The sequence below is a fragment of the Macaca nemestrina genome, chromosome 5 (genome assembly GCF_043159975.1).
Source record: "Macaca nemestrina isolate mMacNem1 chromosome 5, mMacNem.hap1, whole genome shotgun sequence".
Classification (NCBI taxonomy): domain Eukaryota; kingdom Metazoa; phylum Chordata; class Mammalia; order Primates; family Cercopithecidae; genus Macaca; species Macaca nemestrina.
Genome location: NC_092129.1, coordinates 139,021,045 through 139,044,329, shown reverse-complemented (window position 1 = coordinate 139,044,329; position 23,285 = coordinate 139,021,045). Strand labels below are relative to the sequence as shown.

The window sequence follows — 23,285 nt, the reverse complement described above, 5'->3', positions numbered from 1 at the left end:
ATGTTCTCCATCCAAAAATCTAAAGTATTTGAAGTAATTAAATTGACTGTGAAACATAATTTTTCCAGGAAAGGCTGAGTCAAACTGACATTCTAGTACAATATCAGGAATTAGTTGCTATAATTGAACAATATCAAGGGAGATTTCTTTGTTTTTAGATTAAGCTATCTCTCTGCAAATACTAGAAGTTTCGCCTTGGATTGGGGGATATGTATCAGCATAGCTAAGTCAGAGGTAGGCACAAACCCCAGCCTTTAATCCTAGCAGCTAATATGTATTGAACCTATTATCACATGCCACGCACAGTGTTAAGCTCTCTGTAGGCAATATCTCTATTAAATCTGACATCGTTATAAGGTAGGTACTAATATTACTCCCCCTTCACAGATAAGGAATCAAGTTCAGAGAAGTTAAATAATTTAAGTTAGGCTGGGGGTGGTAGCTCATGCCTATAATCCTAGCATTTAGGGAGGCTGACGTGGGCAGATCACTTGAGTCCAGGAGACCACCCTGGGCAACATGGGGAAACCCCGTCTGTAACAGAAAATACAAAAATTCGCCAGGCATGTTGGCACACACCTGCAGTCCCGGCTACTTGGGAAGCTGAGGTGAGAGGATTGCTTGAGCCTGGGAGGCAGAGGTTGCAGTGGGCCCTTATCGCACCACTGCACTCCAGTCTGGGTGACAGAGTCAGACCCTGTCTCAAGAAAGAAAAAAGTTCAGACAGCTAAGTGAAAGACTGAGGATCACATGTGTTTTTTAAGATTCTAATATCTATGTTCTCAAGATACACTGTGCTATGTGGTGTGGTATAGGAATCATGCTTTGACTCAGGACCTGAGATACTTCTGAATTCTAATTCTATGAATTAGAAGTCTAAAGGTAGAGTAGCATAGCCAGACCCACATTGGAATTATTGCTAGAAAAGAAGATAGACTTGACTGAAGATTAAGTTTTCCAGATACTCTTAAAAATGCCTTGCAGTGATTTGCTCAAGAGGCTGTGAGGAAGCACTGAAATCAAGTATTGTTTTGGAAAAACTCAAACTATGGTTTTCCTCTCCTCTCACACCACAAGAACGATCAACACAGAAGACATCTATGACTAAAGGTGTGGAAGTATTTCCCCACACACCAATCAGCAGACACCAGCTGTGTGTCCTCCCAGTCAATTCCAACACTGTCTACCTGGAGATGGCTTCAGATACCACATGCTGAGGGCTCAGTACCACAAGAACACCCCCTCCTTCCTTTCCATCACAAGTCCAGGCTTTTAGAACGTCTGAACAGCTGGCTTTAAGTTGGGGTTCCTACAATCCCTTCTTTGGATTAATTTGCTGAAGTGACTCACAGAACTCAGGAGAACACTTACTTATGTTTATTGATTTATTATAAAGGATATTATGAAGGATACAGTTAGGTTGGGCATGGTGGCTCACACCTGTAATCTGAGCACTTTGGGAGGCTGAGACGGGAGGATTGCTTGAGCTCAGGAGTTCGAGACCAGCCTGGGCAATATAGTAAGACCTCGTCTCTACCAAAATTAAAAAAAAAAAAAAAAAAAGAAACACACACAAAATTAGCCAGACATGGTATCATGCAGCTCTAGTTCCAGCTACTCGGGAAGCTGAGGTGGGAGGATCACTTGAGCCCAGGAGATTGTGGTTGCAGAGAGTCATGATCAAACCGCTGCATCCAGCCTGGACAGCAATGAGATCCTGTCAAAAAAAACAGGAAGATGAAGAGATATATAGAGCAAGGCATGTGAGAAGGGGTGTGGAGCTTTCATGCCCTTCCTGGATGAGTCACCCTCCAGGAATCTCTACCGTTACAGCTGTTTGGAACCACTCTGGACCCTGTCCTCTTGCGTTTTTAGGGAGGCTGCATTATGTACTCATGACTGATTAAACCGTTGGCCATAGGTGATCAACTTGACCTGCAGACCTCTCCTCCTCTCCCCTCCCCAGAAGTTGAGGGGGTAGGGCCAAAGGTTCCAACCCTTCTGAAGCTATTATTCAACATTAGCATACAAAAAGACAAAACTTGGGTGATTCCAAGGATTTCTGGAGTTGTATGCCAGGAAACTGAGATGAAGACCCAATATATATTTCACAATATTGCAAGTATCCTTTTCTGGCTTTGTACGTGAGCATATTGCTCTTTCTTTTTTCTTTTCTTTTTGTTTTTTGTGAGTGGGGGATGGAGTTTCACTCTTGTTGCCCAGGCTAGGGTCCAATGGTGGGATCTCGACTCACTACAACCTCCGCCTCTTGGGTTCAAGTGATTCTCCTGCCTCAGCCTCCCGAATATCTGGGATTACAGTCATATGCCACCATGCCAGCTAATTTTGTATTTTTAGTAGAAACGGGGTTTCTCCATGTTGGTCAGGCTGGTCTTGAACTCCTGACCTCAGGTGATCCACCCACCTCTGCCTTCCAAAGTGCTGGGATTACAGGTGTGAGCCGCCGTGCCTGGTCTTGCTCTTTGTTTTCTTTGAGGCCTATCTTCTTCCTGGCTCAAATAATGATTAAAAAAAAAAAAAAAAAAAGTCAAGTGTTTCTCTAATTTGAGAATGTTTTAGAACAATGATTATACTAGTTTTTATGGGTGTCATGGTGAAGAGGTACCAGTGTTTTCATTTTTATGGTAAATGTAAATTCAATAGGAACAAAGAACTGGACACTACAAAGCAGGTCCAAACCAAAGCAAAGAAAATATCTGTATAGTGGCCGGGTGCGGTGGCTCATGCCTGTAATCCCAGCACTTTGGGAGGCCAAGATGGGAGGATCACCTGAGGTCAGGAATTTGAGATCAGCCTGGCCAACATGGTGAAACCCCATCTCTACTAAAAATATTAAAAAATTAGCCGGGCATGGTGGCAGGCGCCTGTAATCCCAGCTACTTGGGAGGCTGAGGCAGGAGAATCGCTTGAACCCAGGAGGCAGTGGTTGCAGTGAGGCCAGATGCCGCTATTGCACTCCAGCATGGGGGACAAGAGCGAGACTTCATCTCAAAAAAAAAAGAAAAGAACAAAATATCTGTATATTGTCACAGAAAACTAGCTATACAGGCAGAAGAGCTGCTTATTAAAGTTTGAATAGAAGACATATGGTGAGATTGGTATGTATACCCTGAGGACGGTTGTCTGCCCACCCAGACATATCACCACATTCTAGGTGCTTATCTTCGGTTTGATAATTTGAATATTAGTATATCCATAAATGGTTGGTTAAGGCATGTGTGTGTATGTGGTGATGACCAGTTTACATGTTAACCAAACTCACCGTTGACTGAAGTATAAAATCCATATGCCAGTTTGTTAATTTATGGTGAGAAATATTATCCTGGGGAAGACCATATGCTCTGGTTCACTGATCAGTGCAGTGTTCCATGTAAATCACCCTTTTTTTTTTTTTTGAGACAAAATTAGAAGCAGAAGATTTCTTGGTGGATATATGAAAATAAAAAGAATAGGTGATCACAGTAATACACAAATGTGAGGCATTTCTTTATTTTTTATAGAGTTCCTTGTCATATAGACGTGTTCATAGTCTGAATGCTTTCTACCTTGGTAGTTCTGGCATTGTGCTAAAAATATTTGCCTCCGTGGTTCTTCCTTTTCCATGCTTCTATTATTGACCATCTGCCTGCCTGTTGACCCTTTCAGTTACTACTTTCTAGTCTCTGTTAAGCCACATGTCTCTTGATTATGTATATTATTGTTCATTATGGCAGGGTGGGAGTGGAGCAGACAATCTCAAGGTTGCCTCTGTTTATTGCCTGCATGAATGATCCTTACACTTCTTAGGTACCGGGAAGCCAGTGTTGAAGTGATGGAGATAATGTCGCGTTTTGCTGTGATTGAACGTGCCAGCATTGATGAGGCTTACGTAGATCTGACCAGTTCTGTACAAGAGAGACTACAAAAGCTACAAGGTCAGCCTATCTCAGCAGACTTGTTGCCAAGCACTTACATTGAAGGGTTGCCCCAAGGCCCTACAACAGCAGAAGAGACTGTTCAGAAAGGTACTTCCATAACATCATATTGCTTCTGCTTCCTGCCTTTGGAACCTGCTTTGCTTGGTCATGCTGATTCTCCATGGAATAATTGAAAGGAAACTTAAACTACAGCCTGAATGAATCACAAGGACTTACATGGAAGCATATACAAATTTTCTTATCTTTCCAGGTATATGGCTGTTGAGAAGCTGTGAAATCTGTATGAAAGTAAATTTCTCTTTTAGATGTAACTAGGGCAGGTTAGTGTTATCAGTAGAAGGCAGAGGCCTGGCGCGGTGGTTCACGCCTGTAACCCCAGCACTTTGGGAGGCTGAAGTGGGTGGATCATGAGGTCAGGAGTTCAAGACCAACCTGGCAGCATGGTGAAACCCCATCTCTACTAAAATGCAAAAATTAGCTGGGCATGGTGGTGCGTGCCTGTAATCTGCTACTCAGGAGGCTGAGGCAGGAGAATTGCTTGAACCAGGACCCAGGAGGCAGAGGTTACGGTGAGCTGAGATCTCACCACTGCACTCCAGCCTAGGCTACAGAGGGAGACTCCATCTCAAAAAACAAAAAAATCAATAGAAGGCTGACTAAGCACTTTGTCATTGGTGGCTTAATTTTTATTATTGTAACTTACTGTCTTGGTTAACTAATATATAAGAAGGGTGAGCTTTTTAAAGGGGGACCTCAGGTATAGGGAGTTGAGTGATTCAAAATTTCTACTCACTTCTTAGCACATTATTACATGGACTGCACAAGGCCCTTCTCATTGTATTTTGCTACTTTTACCCTTCATAGTGATTTTCCCACTCCCTCTGTACCCCCCTCACCCTCTTGTACCCACTGATATACTTGATATATCTTAGATGTGTATATATCTCTTCTCTTCTCTTCTCTATTTTGAGATGGAACGCCACTCTTGCCCTGGCTGGAGTGCAGTGGCACGATCTCAGCTCACTGCAACCTCCGCCTGCACGGTTCAAGCAGTTCTCCTGCCTCAGCCTCCGGAGTATTTGGGATTATAGGCATGTACCGCCAAGCCCGGCTAATTTTTGTATTTTTCATAGAGACGGGGTTTCATCATGTTGACCAGGCAGATCTCGAACTCCTGACCTCAAATGATCCACCCGCCTCGGCCTCCCAAAGTGCTGGGATTACAGGCGTAAGCCACCGCACCCGGCCTATATCTTTATAAGTTACCCAGTATTGCTTTGTATATGTGCTTTTTAATTACAAGATGATTTTGTGCTATTAATAGATCTCATTCTTTTTCTTAATTTTCCCTCAGTAGTGACCTTAGAGATCTCTCCATGTGGCTGTATTTATTTGTAATTGCTGGCTTCGATGGCTGTTACTTGCAGCATAATCCATGATATGGACCCACCATGTTTACAGACCATTTTCCCTGGTGACAAATTCATTGATTGCTTCTAATGTCCTACTGTAACAGTTTACATTCCTCCTAGGAGTACATAAAAGTTCCTGTTTCCCCCATATTCTCAACAACTCATATCATCTAATGTTTAAAAATAGGCCGGGCGCGGTGGCTCAAGCCTGTAATCCCAGCACTTTGGGAGGCCGAGACGGGCGGATCATGAGGTCAGGAGATCGAGACCATCCTGGCTAACACGGTGAAACCCCGTCTCTACTAAAAAAATACAAAAAACTAGCCGGGCGAGGTGGCGGGCGCCTGTAGTCCCAGCTACTCGGGAGGCTGAGGCAGGAGAATGGTGTGAACCTGGGAGGCGGAGCTTGCAGTGAGCCGAGATCGTGCCACTACACTCCAGCCTGGGCGACAGAGTGAGACTCCGTCTTAAAAAAAAAAAAAAAAAAATTTGCTGGCCAGGCACAGTGGCTCATGCCTGTAATCCCAGCACTTTGGGAGGCTGAGGCAGGTGAATCACGAGGTCAGGAGATTGAGACCATCCTGGCTAACATGGTGAAACCCCGTCTCTACTAAAAATACAAAAAAATTAGCCTGGTGTGGTGGTGGGCGCCCGTAGTCCCAGCTACTTGGGAGGCTGAGGCAGGAGAGTGGCATGAACCCAGGAGGCGGAGCTTGCAGTGAGCTGAGATCGCGCCACTGCACTCCAGCCTGGACGATAGAGCTAGACTCTGTCTCAAAAAAAAAAAAAATAAATAAATAAATAAATAATTGCCAATATAATGTTTGTTTGTTTTGCTTTAATTTACATTTCTGTGATTACTAATTGAGATTGAAGATCTTTTCATACACTTGTAAGCCAGCTGAGTTTCTGCTTCTGTGATTTACCTTTTTATAATCTTTGCCCATTTTTCCATGACAAATGGTAAAATTATTTATTTTTTGATTTGCAAGAGTTCCTTGTATATCCTATCCTAATTATTAGTTCCTTGTCTTTTTTTTTTTTTTTGGAGATGGAAGTCTCACTATGTTGCCCAGGCTAGAGTGCAGTGGCTATCAGTGGCTATTCACAGGTGTGTAATTATGGCTCCACTGCAGCCTTGAACTCCTGGGCTCAAACAGTCCTCCCACCTCAGCCTGCAGAGTAGCTGGAACTACAGGTATGCGCCATCATGCCTGGCTAATTTTAAAATTTTTTGTAGAGATAGGGTCTCACTATGTTGCCCAGGCTTTTGTTTTCTACTTGGATATTGATGTGTTAGGAAATGATAAACGGGTTTTTTAAAATAAATTCATTTTTTACTTTATCTATCTGAAAAAAACTTGTGATACAATCTGTATGAAGTGTTTTAATAACATGTACTTGAAGGTTAATTTTTTTTTTCTTATATTTGAATAGAATTAGAACAATAAAAACTTGCTTTTGTGGCCGGGCACAGTGGCTCACGCCTGTAATCCAAGCACTTTGGGAGGCTGAGGTGGGTGGATCACGAGGTCAGGAGTTCAAGACCAGCCTGGCGAAGATGGTGAAACTTCGTCTTTACTAAAAATACAAAAAAATTAGCTGGGTGTGGTGGCACGCGCCTGTAATCCCAGCTATTTGGATGGCTGAAGCAGAGAATTCCTTAAACCCAGGAGGCAGAGGTTGCAGTGAGCCGAGATCGCACCACTGGACTCCAACCTGGGCGACAGAGCAAGACTCCATCTAAAAAAAAAACAAAAACTGCTTTTGTGATAATGTTAGATTATGATAGTCCTAGATTCCAGGTCTAAGAATTTGCATAAGAATGAGGGTTTTTTGTTTTGTTTTGTTTTTCTTTGAGACAGAGCCACTCTATCACCCAGGCTGGAGTGCAGTGGCGCAATGTCGGCTCACTGCAACCTCCGCCAGAATGAGGTCTTTTTTTTAATTGAATATTATGAAATTCAGTTGTATGCCCCCAGAGCAAGTAATTCTGCATAAGTTTCATGTTTTGGCTGGGCGTGGTGGCTCACACCTGTAATCTCAGCACTTTGGGAGGCCGAGGCTGGTGGATCACCTGTGGTCAGGAGTTCGAGACCAGCCTGGCCAACATGGTGAAACCCTATCTCTACTAAAAATACAAAAATTAGCCAGGCACGGTGGCAGGTGCCTGTAATCCCAGCTACTTAGGAGGCTGAGGCAGGAGAATTGCTTGAGTCCAGGAGGCGGAGGGTGCAGTGAGCCGAGGTCACGCCACTGCACTCCAGCCTGGGCAGTGACAGAGCAAGACTCTGTCTCAAAAAAAAAAGAAAAAAAATGTAAGATGTAAACTTTGCTTTTGCTGCTGAACAATTGTATGATATGCCTTTAATGTGTTTTGCAGAAGGGTGGTAGTAAAACTGCCCAGGGAAGTTTGTGACTTAAGGAATTATTTTATTTTCTGATCCTGATAATGCAAACTATGTCAAGCTAGAGGCTGCAGATCCTTTAGTTCTTTGGACAAAATATAATGGACAATAAAGATGTGCCACTTATAAAGGAAGCAAAATCATGGCACATAAGCTTTTGATATTTGATATTTTATTATTCCGGGACCAGAGTCAGAAGTTTAATTATCGTAAGAAAGGTGTTCTTTGGTCTTACCTTTCCGTACCACATCTTATTATATAACTTTCTTTTTTTTAATTTCCATGTGCAACACTGATTTTTTGGTATCACCCAGGCTGGAATGCAGTTGTGAGATCTTGGCACACTGCAGCCTCCACCTCCGGGGTTCAAGTGATTCTCATGCCTCAACCTCCTGAGTAGCTGGGGTTGTAGGCATTTGCCACCATGCTGGCTAAGTTAAAATGGTCCAGAAAGTCACACAATTACAATAAATTATTCATATTTTTATTTCCCAAAGCTAATATATACTAGTATAAGTTGTTTTAAATGATGGGTGTTTTAATAGTATTTATTGTTCTTAATATATGCAAGCCTTGGTGTTTCAGGAAAATAGATAATTTAAAAAAAAAAATGCACAAGCCACTGTGCTGAGGAACTTTATTTTAAAAAACTACCTTTTGGCCTTGCACGGTGGCTCACGCCTATAATCCCAGCACTTTGGGAGCCCTTGAGATCAGGAGTTTAAGACCAGCCTGGCCAGCATGGTGAAACCCCATCTCTACTAAAAATACGAAAATTAGCTGGGCCTGGAGGTGCACAGCTATAGTCCCAGCTACTCAGGAGGCTGAGGCAGGATAATTGCTTGAACCTGGGAAGTGGAGGTTGCAGTGAGCTGAGATCGTTCCACTGCAGTCTAGCCTGGGCAGCAGAGCAACTCTGTCTCAAAAAAAAAATAAAAATTAATAAACTATCTTTTAATCCTCATAACAGCTATATGAAGTGCAGTTTGTAGACAAGGAAACTGAAGCTTAGAGAATTATGTAACTTGTCCGAAGTCATATGGTCAGTAGGTTATGAAGCCAATATTTGAACCTTGCTTGACTGCAGAATGTTCTTTTAACAATTATGCTCTACTTCTTATGATCATACATGGTGGCTCATGCCTGTAATCCCCATCACTTTGTGAGGCCAAGGCTGGGGGCTGGGGAGATGGGGGGCACATGGGGGGGTTGCTTGAGTCCAGGAGTTTGAGACCATCCTTGGTGACATGGTGAAACCCCGTCTCTACAAAAAATACAAATTAGCTGGACGTGGTGGCATCTGCCTGTAGTCCTAGCTACTTGGGAGGCTGAGGTAGGAGGATCGCTTGAGCTCAGGAGGCAGAGATTGCCCCGCCAAAAAACAGGGTTTTTTTTAAAGTTTTTTTTCTTTTTTGAGGGGGAGTTCGCTCAGCTCACCCAACCTCCGCCTCCCAGGTTCAAGCAATTCTCCTGTCTCAACCTCCTGAGTAGCTGGGATTACAGGTGTGCACCACCACGCCTGGCTAATTTTTGTATTTGTATTTTTAGTAGAGACAGGGTTTTACCATGGTGGTCGGACTGGTCTCAAACTCCTGACCTGGTGATCTGCCCGCGTTAGCCTCCCAAAGTGCTGGAATTACAGACGTGAACCACCATGCACGGCCCAAAAGATAGTTTTTAAAAATAAAGTTCCTTGGCCTGGCACGGTGGCTCACACCTGTAATCCCAGCACTTTGGGAGGCCGAGGAGGGTGGATCACAAGGTCAGGAGACCGAGACCATCCTGGCTAACATGGTGAAACCCTGTCTCTACTAAAAAAAATACAAAAAAAAATAGCTGGGAATGGTGGCGGGCACCTGTAGTCTCAGCTACTTGGGAGGCTGAGGCAGGAGAATGGCGTGGACCCAGGAGGCAAAGCTTGCAGTGAGCCAAGATCACACCACTGCACTCCAGCCTGGGCAACAGAGTGAGACTCTCTCAAAAAATAAAATAAAGTTCCTCAGCACAATGGCTTGCGTGTATTTTTCTTTTCTTTTTTTTTATTATCTATTTTCCTGACACACCAAGGCTTGCACATATTAAGAACAATAAATACTATTAAAACATCCATCATTTAAAATAGTGTATACTAGTATATATAAGTGAGCCAACATCATGCCACTACACTCCAACCTGGATGACAGAGTGTCACTCTGTCTTAAAAAATATAACAATTATGTCTACTTCCTTTTACAGATAAAAGGTTAAGGATTTTAATGTGGTACTTGGAAGCTAGCTAGAATAGTTGAAGGAGAGGACTTCGTGATAGATAAACTTGCAATAAATTCTAAAATATAGATGTGTTTAAGCAAAGGAAAGAAGAACAGAGTTGAGTAGTAAGAGCTTGCCGGGTATGGTGGCTCAGGCCTGTAATCCTGGCACTTTGGGAGTCCGAGGTGGGCAGATCATGAGGTCAGGAGATTGAGACCATTCTGGCTAACATGGTGAAACCCCATCTCTACTAAAAATACAAAAAACTAGCCGGGCGTGGTGGTGAGCGCCTGTAGTCCCAGCTACTCGGGAGGCTGAGGCGGGAGAATGGCGTGTACCTGGCAGGCAGAGCTTGCAGTGAGCTAAGATCATGCCACTGCACTCCAGCCTGGGCAACAGAGCGAGACTTGGTCTCAAAAAAAAAAAAAAAAGAATAAAACCTGAATAAAATAGGGTGGTGGGGTGGGTTGCAATGGATATGTGAAATATTTTAAAGTAGCCTTTGTTGACTAAAATGCCTGCATAATGAAGAATGAAAGAAAGAAAATAAGCCAATATTATTGTGGGTTTTAAGCCCTTAATAGAAATAGGGAGTTGGTTGGGAAAGAACATTTGAGAAGGAAGACAAAGTTTGATTTTAGTTATGTTTAGTTGGAAACTATAATTAAAAATTCATGGGGCCGGGCGCGGTGGCTCAAGCCTGTAATCCCAGCACTTTGGGAGGCCGAGATGGGCGGATCACGAGGTCAGGAGATCGAGACCATCCTGGCTAACACGGTGAAACCCCGTCTCTACTAAAAAATACAAAAAACTAGCCGGGCGGGGTGGCGGGCGCCTGTAGTCCCAGCTACTTGGGAGGCTAAGGCAGGAGAATGGTGGGAACCCAGGAGGCGGAGCTTGCAGTGAGCTGAGATCCGGCCATGGCACTCCAGCCTGGGTGACAGAGCGAGACTCCGTCTCAAAAAAACAAAACAAAAAAACAAACAAAAAAAATTCAAGAAAAGTTCTTCTGTAGGCAGTCAGGAAAAGTTCGTCTGTAGGGAGGTAGAGCTGAGGGATTAGAGTGTAAATTTGGGGATAAAGATTTGTATGTACTCAGCATAAGATATTTTCAAGGTCCTAAGTCCCAAGCAACATCTAACTTAAAACAGCTTGGCCGGGCGTGGTGGCTCACGCCTGTAATCCCAGCACTTTGGGAGGCGGAGACGGGTGGATCACGAGGTCAGGAGATCGAGACCATCCTGGCTAACACGGTGAAACCCCATCTCTACTAAAAAATACAAAAAACTAGCCGGGCGCGGTGGCGGGCGCCTGTAGTCCCAGCTACTCCGGAGGCTGAGGCAGGAGAATGGCGTGAACCCGGGAGGCGGAGCTTGCAGTGAGCCAAGATCCGGCCACTGCACTCCAGCCTGGGCGACAGAGCGAGACTCCGTCTCAAAAAAAAAAAAAAAACAAAAAAACAAAACAAAAAAAACAGCTTGTCAGGGAAATAAATCTAGTGCCTCGGAGTGGATTTTAAGTTACTCAGCTGGAATCCACCTCTAAAAACATGTAAATGTTTAAAAGCTTGTATTGAGGCTTGAGTTAATTGTGAATATTTTCTAATTGAAAAAAATTTGGAGATGTTCAAGTAGTTAAATATGGTAGGAGAAAGAAAATTCAAGACAACTGGGGAGATAAATGTGTTTTCATTATTTTTATTTATTTGTTTGTTTGTTTGTTTTGAGATGTAGTCTTGCTCTGTCGCCCAGGCTGGAGTGCAGCGGCACAATCTCGGCTCACTGCAACCTCCGCCTCCTGGTTTCAAGCGAATCTCCTGCCTCAGCCTCTTGAGTAGCTGTGATTATAGGCCTGCACCACCACGCCAAGCTAATTTTGTATTTTTAGTAGAGATGGGGTTTTGCCATGTTGGCCAGGCTGGTCTTAAACTCCTGACCTCAGTTGATCCACCCACCTTGGTCTCCGAAAGTGCTGGCAATACAGGCGTGAGCCACCGTGCCTGGCTGAAAATGTGTTTTAAAATCATTGCTCGTGAAAGATGATATTAATACAAAATATTTGTTGTACAAAAAATTCAGCCTATGCTGAAGCTAAGCTGCGGGAATCACTCTGAAGGAGAAATTGATCTCTCTCATAGTCTTCTAAACTGGATGCCATTTTTTTGTGAAAACTTATATGTCTAAATACCTGTAATCTAAGTATTTCTACATTAGATAGCACAATTAAATCATTTTTTTAAATGTCTAAATGTGATTTCTTAATTCATTTCAGAGGGGATGCGAAAACAAGGCTTATTTCAATGGCTCGATTCTCTTCAGCTTGATAACCTCACCTCTCCAGACCTGCAGCTCACCGTGGGAGCAGTGATTGTGGAGGAAATGAGAGCAGCCATAGAGAGGGAGACTGGTTTTCAGTGTTCAGCTGGAATTTCACACAATAAGGTGAAGGCTAATAGTAGATTTCAAAGAGAAACATTGATATCCTTAGTCAAATACAGCAGGGACAGTGGGACATTTAAATTATTACACATAGGCCGGGTGTAGTCGCGCACGTCTATGTGGGCAGATCGCGTGAGCCCAGGAGTTGAAGAGCAGCCTGGGGAGCATGTTGAAACCCAATCTCTACAAAAAATTAGCCAGGTGTGGTCATGTGCACCTACAGGAGGCTGAGGTGGGAAGATCAGCTGAGTCCAGGAGGTTGAAGCTGCAGTGAGCCGAAATCATACCACTGCACTTCAGCTTGGGCGACAGTGAGACTGTCTCCAAAAAAAAAAGGTTATTACACATATACTTTGAATGGATTTCTGTTTAAAATTCATGTTGAGGCCCAAATCAAAGCATAAATAATTCTTTAACATGGAAATGGACATTAAATATGTACTTTCCTAAGAAGCAAGCTGAAGGCCTGGCGTGGGGGCTCACGCCTGTCGTCCCAGCACTTTGGGAGGCTGAGGCAGGTGGATCACCTGAGGTCAGGAGTTCAAGAGCAGCCTGACCAATATGGTAAAGCACCATCTCTACTAAAAATAAAAAAATAATTAATTAACCAGATGTGGTGGCGTGCACCTGTAGTCCCAGCTACTCGGGAGGCTGAGGCAGGAGAATTGCTTGAACCTGGGAGGCGGAGGTTCCAGTGAGCCAAGATTGTGCCACTGCACTCCAGCCTGGGCGACAAAGCAAAGACTCCATCTCAAAAAAAAAAAAAGAAAAAAGAAAAATTACAGCTAATGCTTATTTATGCAGTGACATCTAAATGACAGTTGGCCCTCTGTATGTGCAAGTTTCATATCTGGGGATTCAACCACCCATGGATCAAAAATATATATATTTTTTAAATTAAAAGGCCCAATACAACAATTCAAAATTATACAAATGAAAAAACAAGTCCAGGCACAATGGCTCACACCTGTAATCCCAGCACTTCGGGAGGCCAAGGCAGGCAGATCACCTGAACCGAGGAGTTTGAGACCAGCCTGGGCAACATGGCAAAACCCATCTCTCCCAAAAATACAAAAAAATTAGCTGGATGTGGTGGCACACACCTGTAGTCTCAGATGCTTTGGGGACTGAGGCACGATAATTGGTTGAACCTGGGAGGTGGAGGTTGCCGTGAGCTGAGATCGCACCATTGCACTCCAGCCTGGGCAACAGAGTGAGACTCTGTCTTAAAAAAAAAAGAAAAAAAGAAAAAAAAGAAAAGCCCAGTGCGGTGGCTTTTGCCTTTAATCCCAGCACTTTGGGATGCCGAGGCAGGTGGATCACGGAGTCAGGAGTTCGAGACCAGCCTGGCCAACATGGTGAAACCCTGTCTCTACTAAAAATACAAAAATTAGCCGGGTGTGGTAGTGGTCACCTGTAAAAAATCCCAGCTACTCGGGAGGCTGAGGCAGAAGAATTGTTTGAACCCGGGAGGCATGGGTTGCAGTAAACCGTGATCATGCCATTGCACTCCAGCCATTGCACTCTTGGGTAACAAGAGCAAGACTCCATCTCAAAAAAAAAGAAAAGAAAAACCAATACACTATAAGAGCAGTTTATATAGCATTTACATTGTACGTTATAGGTGTTATAAGTAATTAGAGATGATTTAAAGTATGCAGAAGGACATACGAAGGTTATATGCAAATACTACACCATTTTATATTATGGGAGTTGTGCATTTTATATACGGGACTTGGGATTTTGGCATTCACTGGGGGTCTTAGGACCAATCTCCTGCAGATATTGAGAGATGACAGTATTTCCTTAATGACTGAACTGTCTGTAGAAAAAAGGAAGCTAGTCTTTGAACTTATATACGTTAATCTATTTCTTTTATTTTCACTTGCTGAATTTTTATTATTTTTATTATTTTTATTTATTTATTTTTTTGAGATGGAGTCTCGCCCTGTTGCCCAGGCTGGAGTACAGTGGCCTGATCTCAGCTCACTGCAGCCTCTGCCTCCCGGGTTCAGGTGGTTCTCCTGCCTCAGCCTCCCGAGTAGCTGGGATTACAGGTGCACACCACCATGACCGGCTAATTTTTCTATTTTTACTGGAGACAGGGTTTCACCATATTGGCCAGGCTGGTCTGGAACTCCTGACCTCAAGTGATCCACCCACCTCGGCCTCCCAAAGTGCTGGGATTACAGGCATGAGCCACCGTGCCCAGCCACTTGCTGAATTTTTTTGTATTATCTTGTTATGTGGAGTTGCCTAGGTATTTTATGCTTTTGCCTATTCCCTGTTTTCTTATGAGAGCAATAAAAGGAATAATAAAATTTTATTAATTTAGACCACTATTTTAATTTAGGGTACACAGACAGTTCCCAAAAATTCAGGAGCAGAATAACTGGTTTTCTGATTAATTATGAATAAAGTGTAGCAAGAGCCCAGGACTTCCATCCCTTTCTGACCAAAGCTCAGTAATTGGGCAGTGGCTGATTATCCCTGGTTGATACCTTCTCCTTCTCCAAGGAAAGTTGCCAAACTACCCATCTGCATTTTTTTTTTTTTTTTCCTGGTTGGATGAAGGGAAAGGAAACAATAGCTTTGGTGTAATTTAAACCAGACTAAATGTTGCCTGGTAGAAGTTCTTAACCAATCTCTCTAGTGAATTTAATGATTTTATATTTTATTTTATTTTATTTTATTTATTTATTTATTTTTTTGAGACAGAGTCTTGCTCTGCCGCCCAGGCTGGAGTGCAGTGGCCGGATCTCAGCTCACTGCAAGCTCCGCCTCCCGGGTTCACGCCATTCTCCTGCCTCAGCCTCCCAAGTAGCTGGGACTACAGGCGCCCGCCACCTCGCCCGGCTAGTTTTTTGTATTTTTTAGTAGAGACGGGGTTTCACTGGGTTAGCCAGGATGGTCTCGATCTCCTGACCTTGTGATCCGCCCGTCTCGGCCTCCCAAAGTGCTGGGATTACAGGCTTGAGCCACCGCGCCCGGCCTGATTTTATATTTTAAAACATAATTATAAAAATATAATTTTTAAAATATTTTAAAAATTATATTTTTATAATTTGCAAAATACCATTGAAGTGCTTTACTCTTAGAAAAGATTTATCTTGGCCGAGCACAGTGGCTCACGCCTGTAATCCCAGAACTTTGAGACCCTGAGGCTGGTGGATCACCTGAGGTTGGGAGTTCGAGACTAGCCTGACCAACATGGAAAAACTCCATCTCTACTAAAAATACAAAATTAGCTGGGCATGGTGGCTCATGCCTGTAATCCCAGCTACTCAGGATTCTGAGGCAGGAGAATCGCTTGAACCCGGGAGGTGGAGGTTGCAGTGAGCTGAGATCGTGCCATTGTACTCCAGCCTGGGTAACAAGAGTGAAACTCTGTCTTAAAAAAAAAAAAAGTTCTCTTTGGAGACTGAGGTGGGCCAATCACGAGTTCAAGAGATCTTGAGGCCATCCTGGCCAACATGGTGAAACCCCGTCTCTACCAAAAATACAAAAATTAGCTGAGCATGGTGGCATACACCTGTAGTTCCAGCTCGGGAGGCTGAGGCAGGAGAATCGCGTGAACCCAGTGAGGGGGAGAATGCAGTGAGCTGAGATCGTGCCACTACCTTCCAGCCTGGTGACAGGGCAAGACTCTGTCTCAAAAAAAGAAAAAAAAAGAATTCTCAAGGATTTAAGCTTTTTCATTTTTAAGTGTTATTTATAAGAAGGTGTTTGTTATTGGAGAATGGTTTTGAGCCCAATCTCTATAACAGATACTAAATTATGATAATTTGTGTTAAATTGGGGACTCAAAATGGACCAACTATTAAGAAATGTAAATGGGATAGGGTAAAGCAAGTATGTTTCAGCATTTTTATATAGACACACTGAGAAATGCATCTTGCTTGAGTCTCTCCTGTAGTCTCTCTACTTTTCAAACCTCTTGAAGTAGGAATAGATGGGAAGGAAAAAATGACTAGAGGAAAACTGAGAATGGGAGAGATGTGGGAAGAAGAGTGAGGATAATGATGTTGTGGGATATCAAGTTTTAGAGATGTCTTGAGTTTCTGGTTTTCTTTTTGTTTTTAATGTAGAAACCATTGGTTACAGCCATTAAGCTCTGTGTGTGTGTGTGTGTGTATGTTATGTGTATGTTTATATTCACCAACTTTGGTGGGTTGACAGTAACGAAGTTTTTACACTTTGCATGCTTCCAGGTCCTGGCAAAACTAGCCTGTGGACTAAACAAGCCCAACCGCCAAACCCTGGTTTCACATGGGTCAGTCCCACAGCTCTTCAGCCAAATGCCCATTCGCAAAATGTAAGTATTCAGGCAGCACGTTAAATTTCATTTATATCCATGTGTAGAACCTCTCTGGTTGTAGTTTCTTGTGTTAGTAATTAAGGACTGGAGCCAGGAGAAATAGGTACCAGGCAGTTAGAAGGAAGACAGCACAAAACATTTTGAAACACACGCTGAGACTTTTATTTTTATTTATTTATTTATTTATTTTTTAAGAGAGAGTTTCACTCTTGTTGCCTACACTAGAGTGCAATGGCACAGTGTTGGCTCCCGCAACCTCCACCTCCCAGGTTCAAGCAATTCTCCTGTCTCGGGCTCCTGAGTAGCTGGAATTATAGGTGCTGACCACTACGCCTGGCTAATTTTTGTAATTTTGGTAGAAACAGGGTTTCACCATGTTGGCCAGGCTGCTCTCAAACTCTTGACCTCAGGTGATTCGCCCTCCTCAGCCTCCCAAAGTGCTGGGATTACAGGTGTGAGCCACTGCGCCCAGCCATGCTGAGACTTACTGAATCTTCAGTTCTGGGTTATCTGTGGCAGATACTTAATCCTGAATTTTAAAAAAAATGAGCCAGGTGTGGTGGCTCACACCTGTAGTCCCAGCACTTTGGTAGGCCAGGGCAGGTGGATCACTTGAGCCCAGGAGGTCAAAACCAGCCTAAGCAACATAGTGAGACCCCATCTCTACAAAAAATAAATAAATAGGCCAGGTGCGATGGCTTACGCCTGTAATCCCAGCACTTTGGGAGGCCAAGGCGGGTGGATCACTTGAAGTCAGGAGTTCGAGACCAGCCTGACCAACATGGTGAAACCCTATCTCTACTAAAAATACAAAAATTAGCTGAGTGTGGTGGTGGTGCCTGTAATCCTAGCTACTCGGGAGACTGAGGCAGGAGACTCACTTGAACCCAGGAGGCGGAGGTTGCAGTGAGCCGAAATGGCACCATTGCACTCCAGCCTGGGTGACAAGAGCAAGACTCCGACTTAAAAAATAATAATAATAAAAAATCAAGTTTTAGCTGTATGTTTAACTTCCCTCTAGACTTTTTATTCAAGTCTGTTATTAAGTGACAAACAGGAATTTTACTTCTTTTCTTTCCCCTAATAGCAAATCAAGGTGTTCAGGGCTGCTGAATTTCAGCTCCCAAAGTAGGCATTAGAGAAGAAGCCAAGTCAAATGAACAGGTTGTGCCTACCAGTTGTGTGGCTTTGACAAGGACTTATAATATTGTAGAAAGGATAAGGTAAAAAGCAATAGTAAAAGTGCTGTCATAAGACTGCATAATTGATAAATGAATTATACAGGTAGAACAAACTTCACAAAAGAAGGGAGTATTTGGAGAAGGATTTATAAAAAGGCATGGGATTTTGTTTTGCGATTTGGCACAATTTGGAGAGTCAGACTAAAACAGCAAAGCATTACTGATTTGGAGAACTTTTTAGCACAAAGAGGGGAAAGTATGAGATATTTTCAGTGAACTGGGACCTAAAGTAGTTCAGCTGCACCATATTGAGGAAGATAATGGAAATAGACTGAAAAGATGATTTAAAGACAGATTATAGGGAGCCTCAAAGGCTAGGCTAAAGAATTTTGACTTTTTTTTTTTTTTTTTTTTTGAGACGGAGTCTCACTCTGTTGCCCAGGCTGGAGTGCAGTGGTATGATTTCGGCTCACTGTAGCCTCCACCTCCTGGGTTCAAACGATTCTCCTGCTTCAGCCACCTGAGTAGCTGGGACCACAGCTGTATGCCACCACGCCCGACTAATTTTTGTATTTTTAGTAGAGACGAGGTTTCACTATTTTGGCCAGGCTAGTCTCAAACTCCTGGCCTCCAATGATCTGCCTGCCTTGGCCTCCCAAAGTACTGGGATTACAGGCATGAGCCACTGTGCCCAGCTGACTGTGTTTATATTTAGAGCTCACTGCAGCCTTAACCCCTGGGTTCCAGCAATCCTTCTGCCTCAGCCTCCCAAGTAGCTGGGACCACAGGCACATGCCACCATCCCCAGTTAATTTGCTGGAGTACAGTGGCACAATCTCGACTCACTGTAACCTCTGCCTCCTGGGCTCAAGTGATCCTCCCACTTCAGCCTCCCAAGTAGCTGGGACTACAGCTGCACACCACCACACCCAACTAATTTTTTTGTATTTTTTTGTAGAGACAGGGTTTCGCCATGTTGTTCAGACTGTTCTCAAACTCCTGGGCTCAAGTGATCCACTCGCTTCGGCCTCCCAAAGTGCTGGGACTACAGGCGTGAGCCACCACACCTGGCCTTAATTTTTTTTGTAGAGTTGGGGTCTTACTTTGTTGCCCAGGCTGGTCTCAAACACCTGGACTCAAGCAGTCTTCCCGCCTTGGCCTCCCAAAGTGCTAGGATTATAGGCATGAGCCACTGTGCCCGGCCAGATTATATATTCTTAAGTAAAGTTTTAGCCATGGAAGGGATTTATTTTGTGTTTGGGATTTTAATCCCCAAGCAGGACAGCAGGTGTTGTACAATTGAAAGTTTTATATACAGTTTACTTGATAGTTAATCAAGGACTTTAGCCTTTTGGTTATGTTACTGTTAATCTTCTCCTCAAATTTTAACTCCCAGAGTAACTGAATTCCCAGAATATATGCTCTCATTTGTCCTGAACCTTTTGGAGAGCTACTTACAAAGTAGAATGTCTTATGTTTGCTGCTAATTAGATATTTATGATGTGACCTATCAACTCTTTGTCTCTTTTGTTATCAGCCGTAATCTTGGAGGAAAGCTAGGGGCCTCTGTCATTGAGATCCTAGGGGTAGAATACATGGGTGAACTGACACAGTTCACTGAATCCCAGCTCCAGAGTCATTTTGGGGAGAAGAATGGGTAAGTGATTCATTTTTTTTTTTATCATAAACTTTATGGAGATGCAACATTCAAATATAGACAAAAGCATCTAGTAAAATCTAGACCTATCTTTAGGTTAACATTTGTTTCTTGAGATAATTTCACTGGTCCTTCTTGCTTTAAAATCTTGCGTCACTATGGCCTATCAGTCTAGACTAGTTTTTTCCATGTACCTGGGTGGTTGATAGATAGGATTTGTTACTTTGATGCCTGAGTATATACTAATTACATCATTCATGCATGCTGAGATGTTATGTTCTCTTAAAATGCTTGTGTTTAATGCCCTAGCAAGCACACACACACTTGGGGATATGAATCAGTGGCTTGCTTGGCATTTTTCCAAAAATACAAATGATGACTTGGCTTTAGAAAGTAGAACCAGTGTTCTCATTTTCCATATATTGCACTGGAATTCACTGAGAAGGGCAGGATTTTGTCAGAGGTCCAGTACACTAAATTTTGGACAAGGTTTTAGTTATTTGGTTTTGTTTTAACAAGAATAATCATTTAATTTCACCTTAACGTTTTTTGCTGGTCTTATTAGGTCTTGGCTGTATGCCATGTGCCGAGGGATTGAACATGATCCAGTGAAACCCAGGCAACTACCCAAAACCATTGGCTGTAGTAAGAACTTCCCAGGAAAAACAGCTCTTGCTACTAGGGAGCAGGTAAGCAGGCATTCTTGACAGAACACTACCTCTTTTAAAGGGGTCAGCAAGTAGGTTTTGGTAGCTGTGGAAGGTTTAATAGGTTAGAGGAGACCTTTATAAAGTATGAAGAAAATAGATGTTCTTTCCTTGGGTTGAAAATTGACTAGTTTATGATGATTACTTTTTTCTCTTTCTTCCATCGAAATAAAATGGAATTTCTCATTTGTTTAGTAGATGGAGACTTGGAAAGCCTAGGATATTATGCTTCAAGTTTGGGTCTTGTCTTTTTCTCAGAGCTAGAACATGCTTGAAAGTCACCTGATGGCAAACCAGCAGGAAAAGAAAATGAAAGGCTTGAGCTAGGGCAGGACAGAAGGACTGGGAACATTTCTATGATCTGGTGATCCTTTGATTATGGGGAGTCTTTTGTGCACAGTTCTGTTTGGGAGAAAAGAACAAATACACCATCTAGTTCTTAATAGACTTCGAGTGTTTAAATGAAATATTAAAGTCTCAATACTTTTTTAGGTACAATGGTGGCTGTTGCAGTTAGCCCAGGAACTAGAGGAGAGACTGACTAAAGACCGAAATGATGTAAGATTTTCTTTCTTTATTCTTGGGGTGGGCTTTGCGATTTACATATCAGCTGCTCTTTACCTTATGGAGCAGGAACAAAGACAGAAAAAAGTATTAGCATAGGAAATATCTGTTTTCTTTGTTTTTCTTTTTCCTTTTTTTTTTTTTTTTTTTTTTTAAGACATGGTCTCACTATCTCCCACACTGAGTATACTGGCACAATCATGGCTCACTGCAACCTCGACCTCCCAGGCTCAAGCTCTCCTCCCAACTCAGCCTCCTGAGTAGCTGAGACTACAGGTGCATGCCACTACAACTGGCTAAATTTTTTTATTTTTTGTAGAGACAGGGTCTTGCTAGGTTGCTCAGGCTGGTCTTGAACTCCAGCCGAGGAAATTTTAAGAAATCTTTTTTTTTTTTTTTTGAGACATAGAGTTTTCCCTCTTGTTGCCTAGGCTGGAGTGCAGTGGCATGATCTTGGCTCACTGCAACCTCCGCTTCCTGGTTCAAGTGATTCTCCTGCCTCACCCTTCCAAGTAGTTAGGATTACAGGCACACACCACCATACCCGGCCAGTTTTTTTGGTATTTTCAGTAGAAACGGGGTTCTACCATATTGGCCAGGCTGGTCTTGAATGCCTCACCTCAGGTGATCCGCCCACCTCAGCCTCCCAAAGTGTTGGGATTACAGACATAAGCCACTGCGCCCAGCCAGTAGTGGCAGTTTTAAGCACATTTTATTGTGTATATATGATGTTTACAACATGATGCTATGGGATACATATAGTAAAATGGTTACTATAGTGTAGCAAATTAACATATCTTATCATTTCACATACTTTTTTGAAAAAAAGAAGTAGTTAAAATCTGCTTAAAATCCCTAATAGAATTTTATTAACTATAGTCCTCACTTGTACATTAGCTCAATAGACTTGTTCACCCTACGTGTCTGCTACTTTATGTCCTTTTATTTATATCTCCCCATTTCTTCCTCCCCTCCCCCATCCCAGGTAACCACTGTTTTATTCTCTCTGTATATTTGACTTTAAAAAAAAAATTCTGGCCGGGCGCGGTGGCTCAAGCCTGTAATCCCAGCACTTTGGGAGGCCGAGACGGGCGGATCACGAGGTCAGGAGATCAAGACCATCCTGGCTAACACAGTGAAACCCCGTCTCTACTAAAAATACAAAAAACTTAGCCGGGCCAGGTGGCGGGCGCCTGTAGTCCCAGCTACTCGGGAGGCTGAGGCAGGAGAATGGCGTAAACCCGGGAGGCGGAGCTTGCAGTGAGCTGAGATCCGGCCACTGCACTCCAGCCTGGGTGACAGAGCGAGACTCCGTCTCAAAAAAAAAAAAAAAAAAAAAAAAAAAAATTCTGAACATTTACATTTTTCTTTCTAATGTTAAAGACATCTGATGATTAGTTTCTCTCCTTTTTTTTTGAGACTGAGTTTTGCTCTATTGCCCAGGCTAGAGTGCAGTGGAGCAATCTTGGCTCACTGCAACCTCCGCCTCCCAAGTTCAAGTGATTCTCCTGTCTCAGCCTCCCGAGTAGCTGGGATTACAGGTGCCTGCCACCACACCTGGCTAATTTTTTTATTTTTAGTAGAGATGGGGTTTCACCATGTTGGCTGCGCTGATCTTGAACTCCTGACCTCATGCGATCTGCCCATCTTGGCCTCCCAAAGTGTTGGGATTACAGGCATAAGTCACCACACCCGGCAGTTTCTCTCCTTTTAAAATAGCTTTATTGGCATATACTTTACATACCATAAAATTCAACCATTTAAAATAGTTCAGTGGTTTTAGTATATTGCAGAGTTCTACAACTATTCTACAATCAACTTTAGACCATTTTTATCACCCCCAAAAGAAATTCTGTACCCATTACCGGTCACTCCCCATTTCTCTCCCAGCTACCCCCCAGCCCTAGGCAACCACTACATTGCTTACTGTTCTGGACATTTCATATAAATGTGGTCTTTTGTGACTGGCTTGAAGTCTTTCTTTTTTTTTTTTTTTTTTTTTTTTTGAGATGGAGTCTCGCTGTGTCTCCCAGGCTGGAGTGCAGTGGCGTGATCTCGGCTCACTGCAAGCTCCGCCTCCCGGGTTCATACCATTCTCCCGCCTCAGCCTCCCGAGTAGCTGAGACTACAGGCGCCCGCCACCACGCCCGGCTAGTTTTTTGTATTTTTAGTAGAGACGGGGTTTCACCGTGTTAGCCAGGATAGTCTCAATCTCCTGACCTCGTGATCCACCCGCCTCGGCCTCCCAAAGTGCTGGGATTACAGGCTTGAGCCACCGCGCCCGGCTGAAGTCTTTCACTTAACATGTTTTCAAGGTTGAGCCGTATTGTAGTGTGTATCAGTACTTACTCTTTTTTTTTTTTTTTTTTTTTGAGACAGAGTCTTGCTCTGTCACCAGGCAGGAGTGCAGTG

At 43.2% G+C, this 23,285-nt stretch overlaps 1 protein-coding gene across 3 annotated transcripts in view; it reads left to right on the top strand.

Annotated features, from left to right (window-relative positions):
- The window catches only part of LOC105489563 (DNA polymerase eta), a 43,477-nt gene that overhangs the window by 7,634 nt on the left and 12,558 nt on the right, over positions 1 to 23,285 (top strand). For all 3 annotated transcript variants that reach the window (XM_011754432.3, XM_071096991.1, XM_071096992.1), the window contains 6 exons: positions 3,808 to 4,025; positions 12,280 to 12,449; positions 16,658 to 16,761; positions 19,483 to 19,602; positions 20,168 to 20,291; positions 20,802 to 20,867. In XM_011754432.3, coding sequence (XP_011752734.1) covers positions 3,808 to 4,025; positions 12,280 to 12,449; positions 16,658 to 16,761; positions 19,483 to 19,602; positions 20,168 to 20,291; positions 20,802 to 20,867 — 802 coding nt within the window. The remainder of the gene's footprint in view (positions 1 to 3,807; positions 4,026 to 12,279; positions 12,450 to 16,657; positions 16,762 to 19,482; positions 19,603 to 20,167; positions 20,292 to 20,801; positions 20,868 to 23,285) is intronic.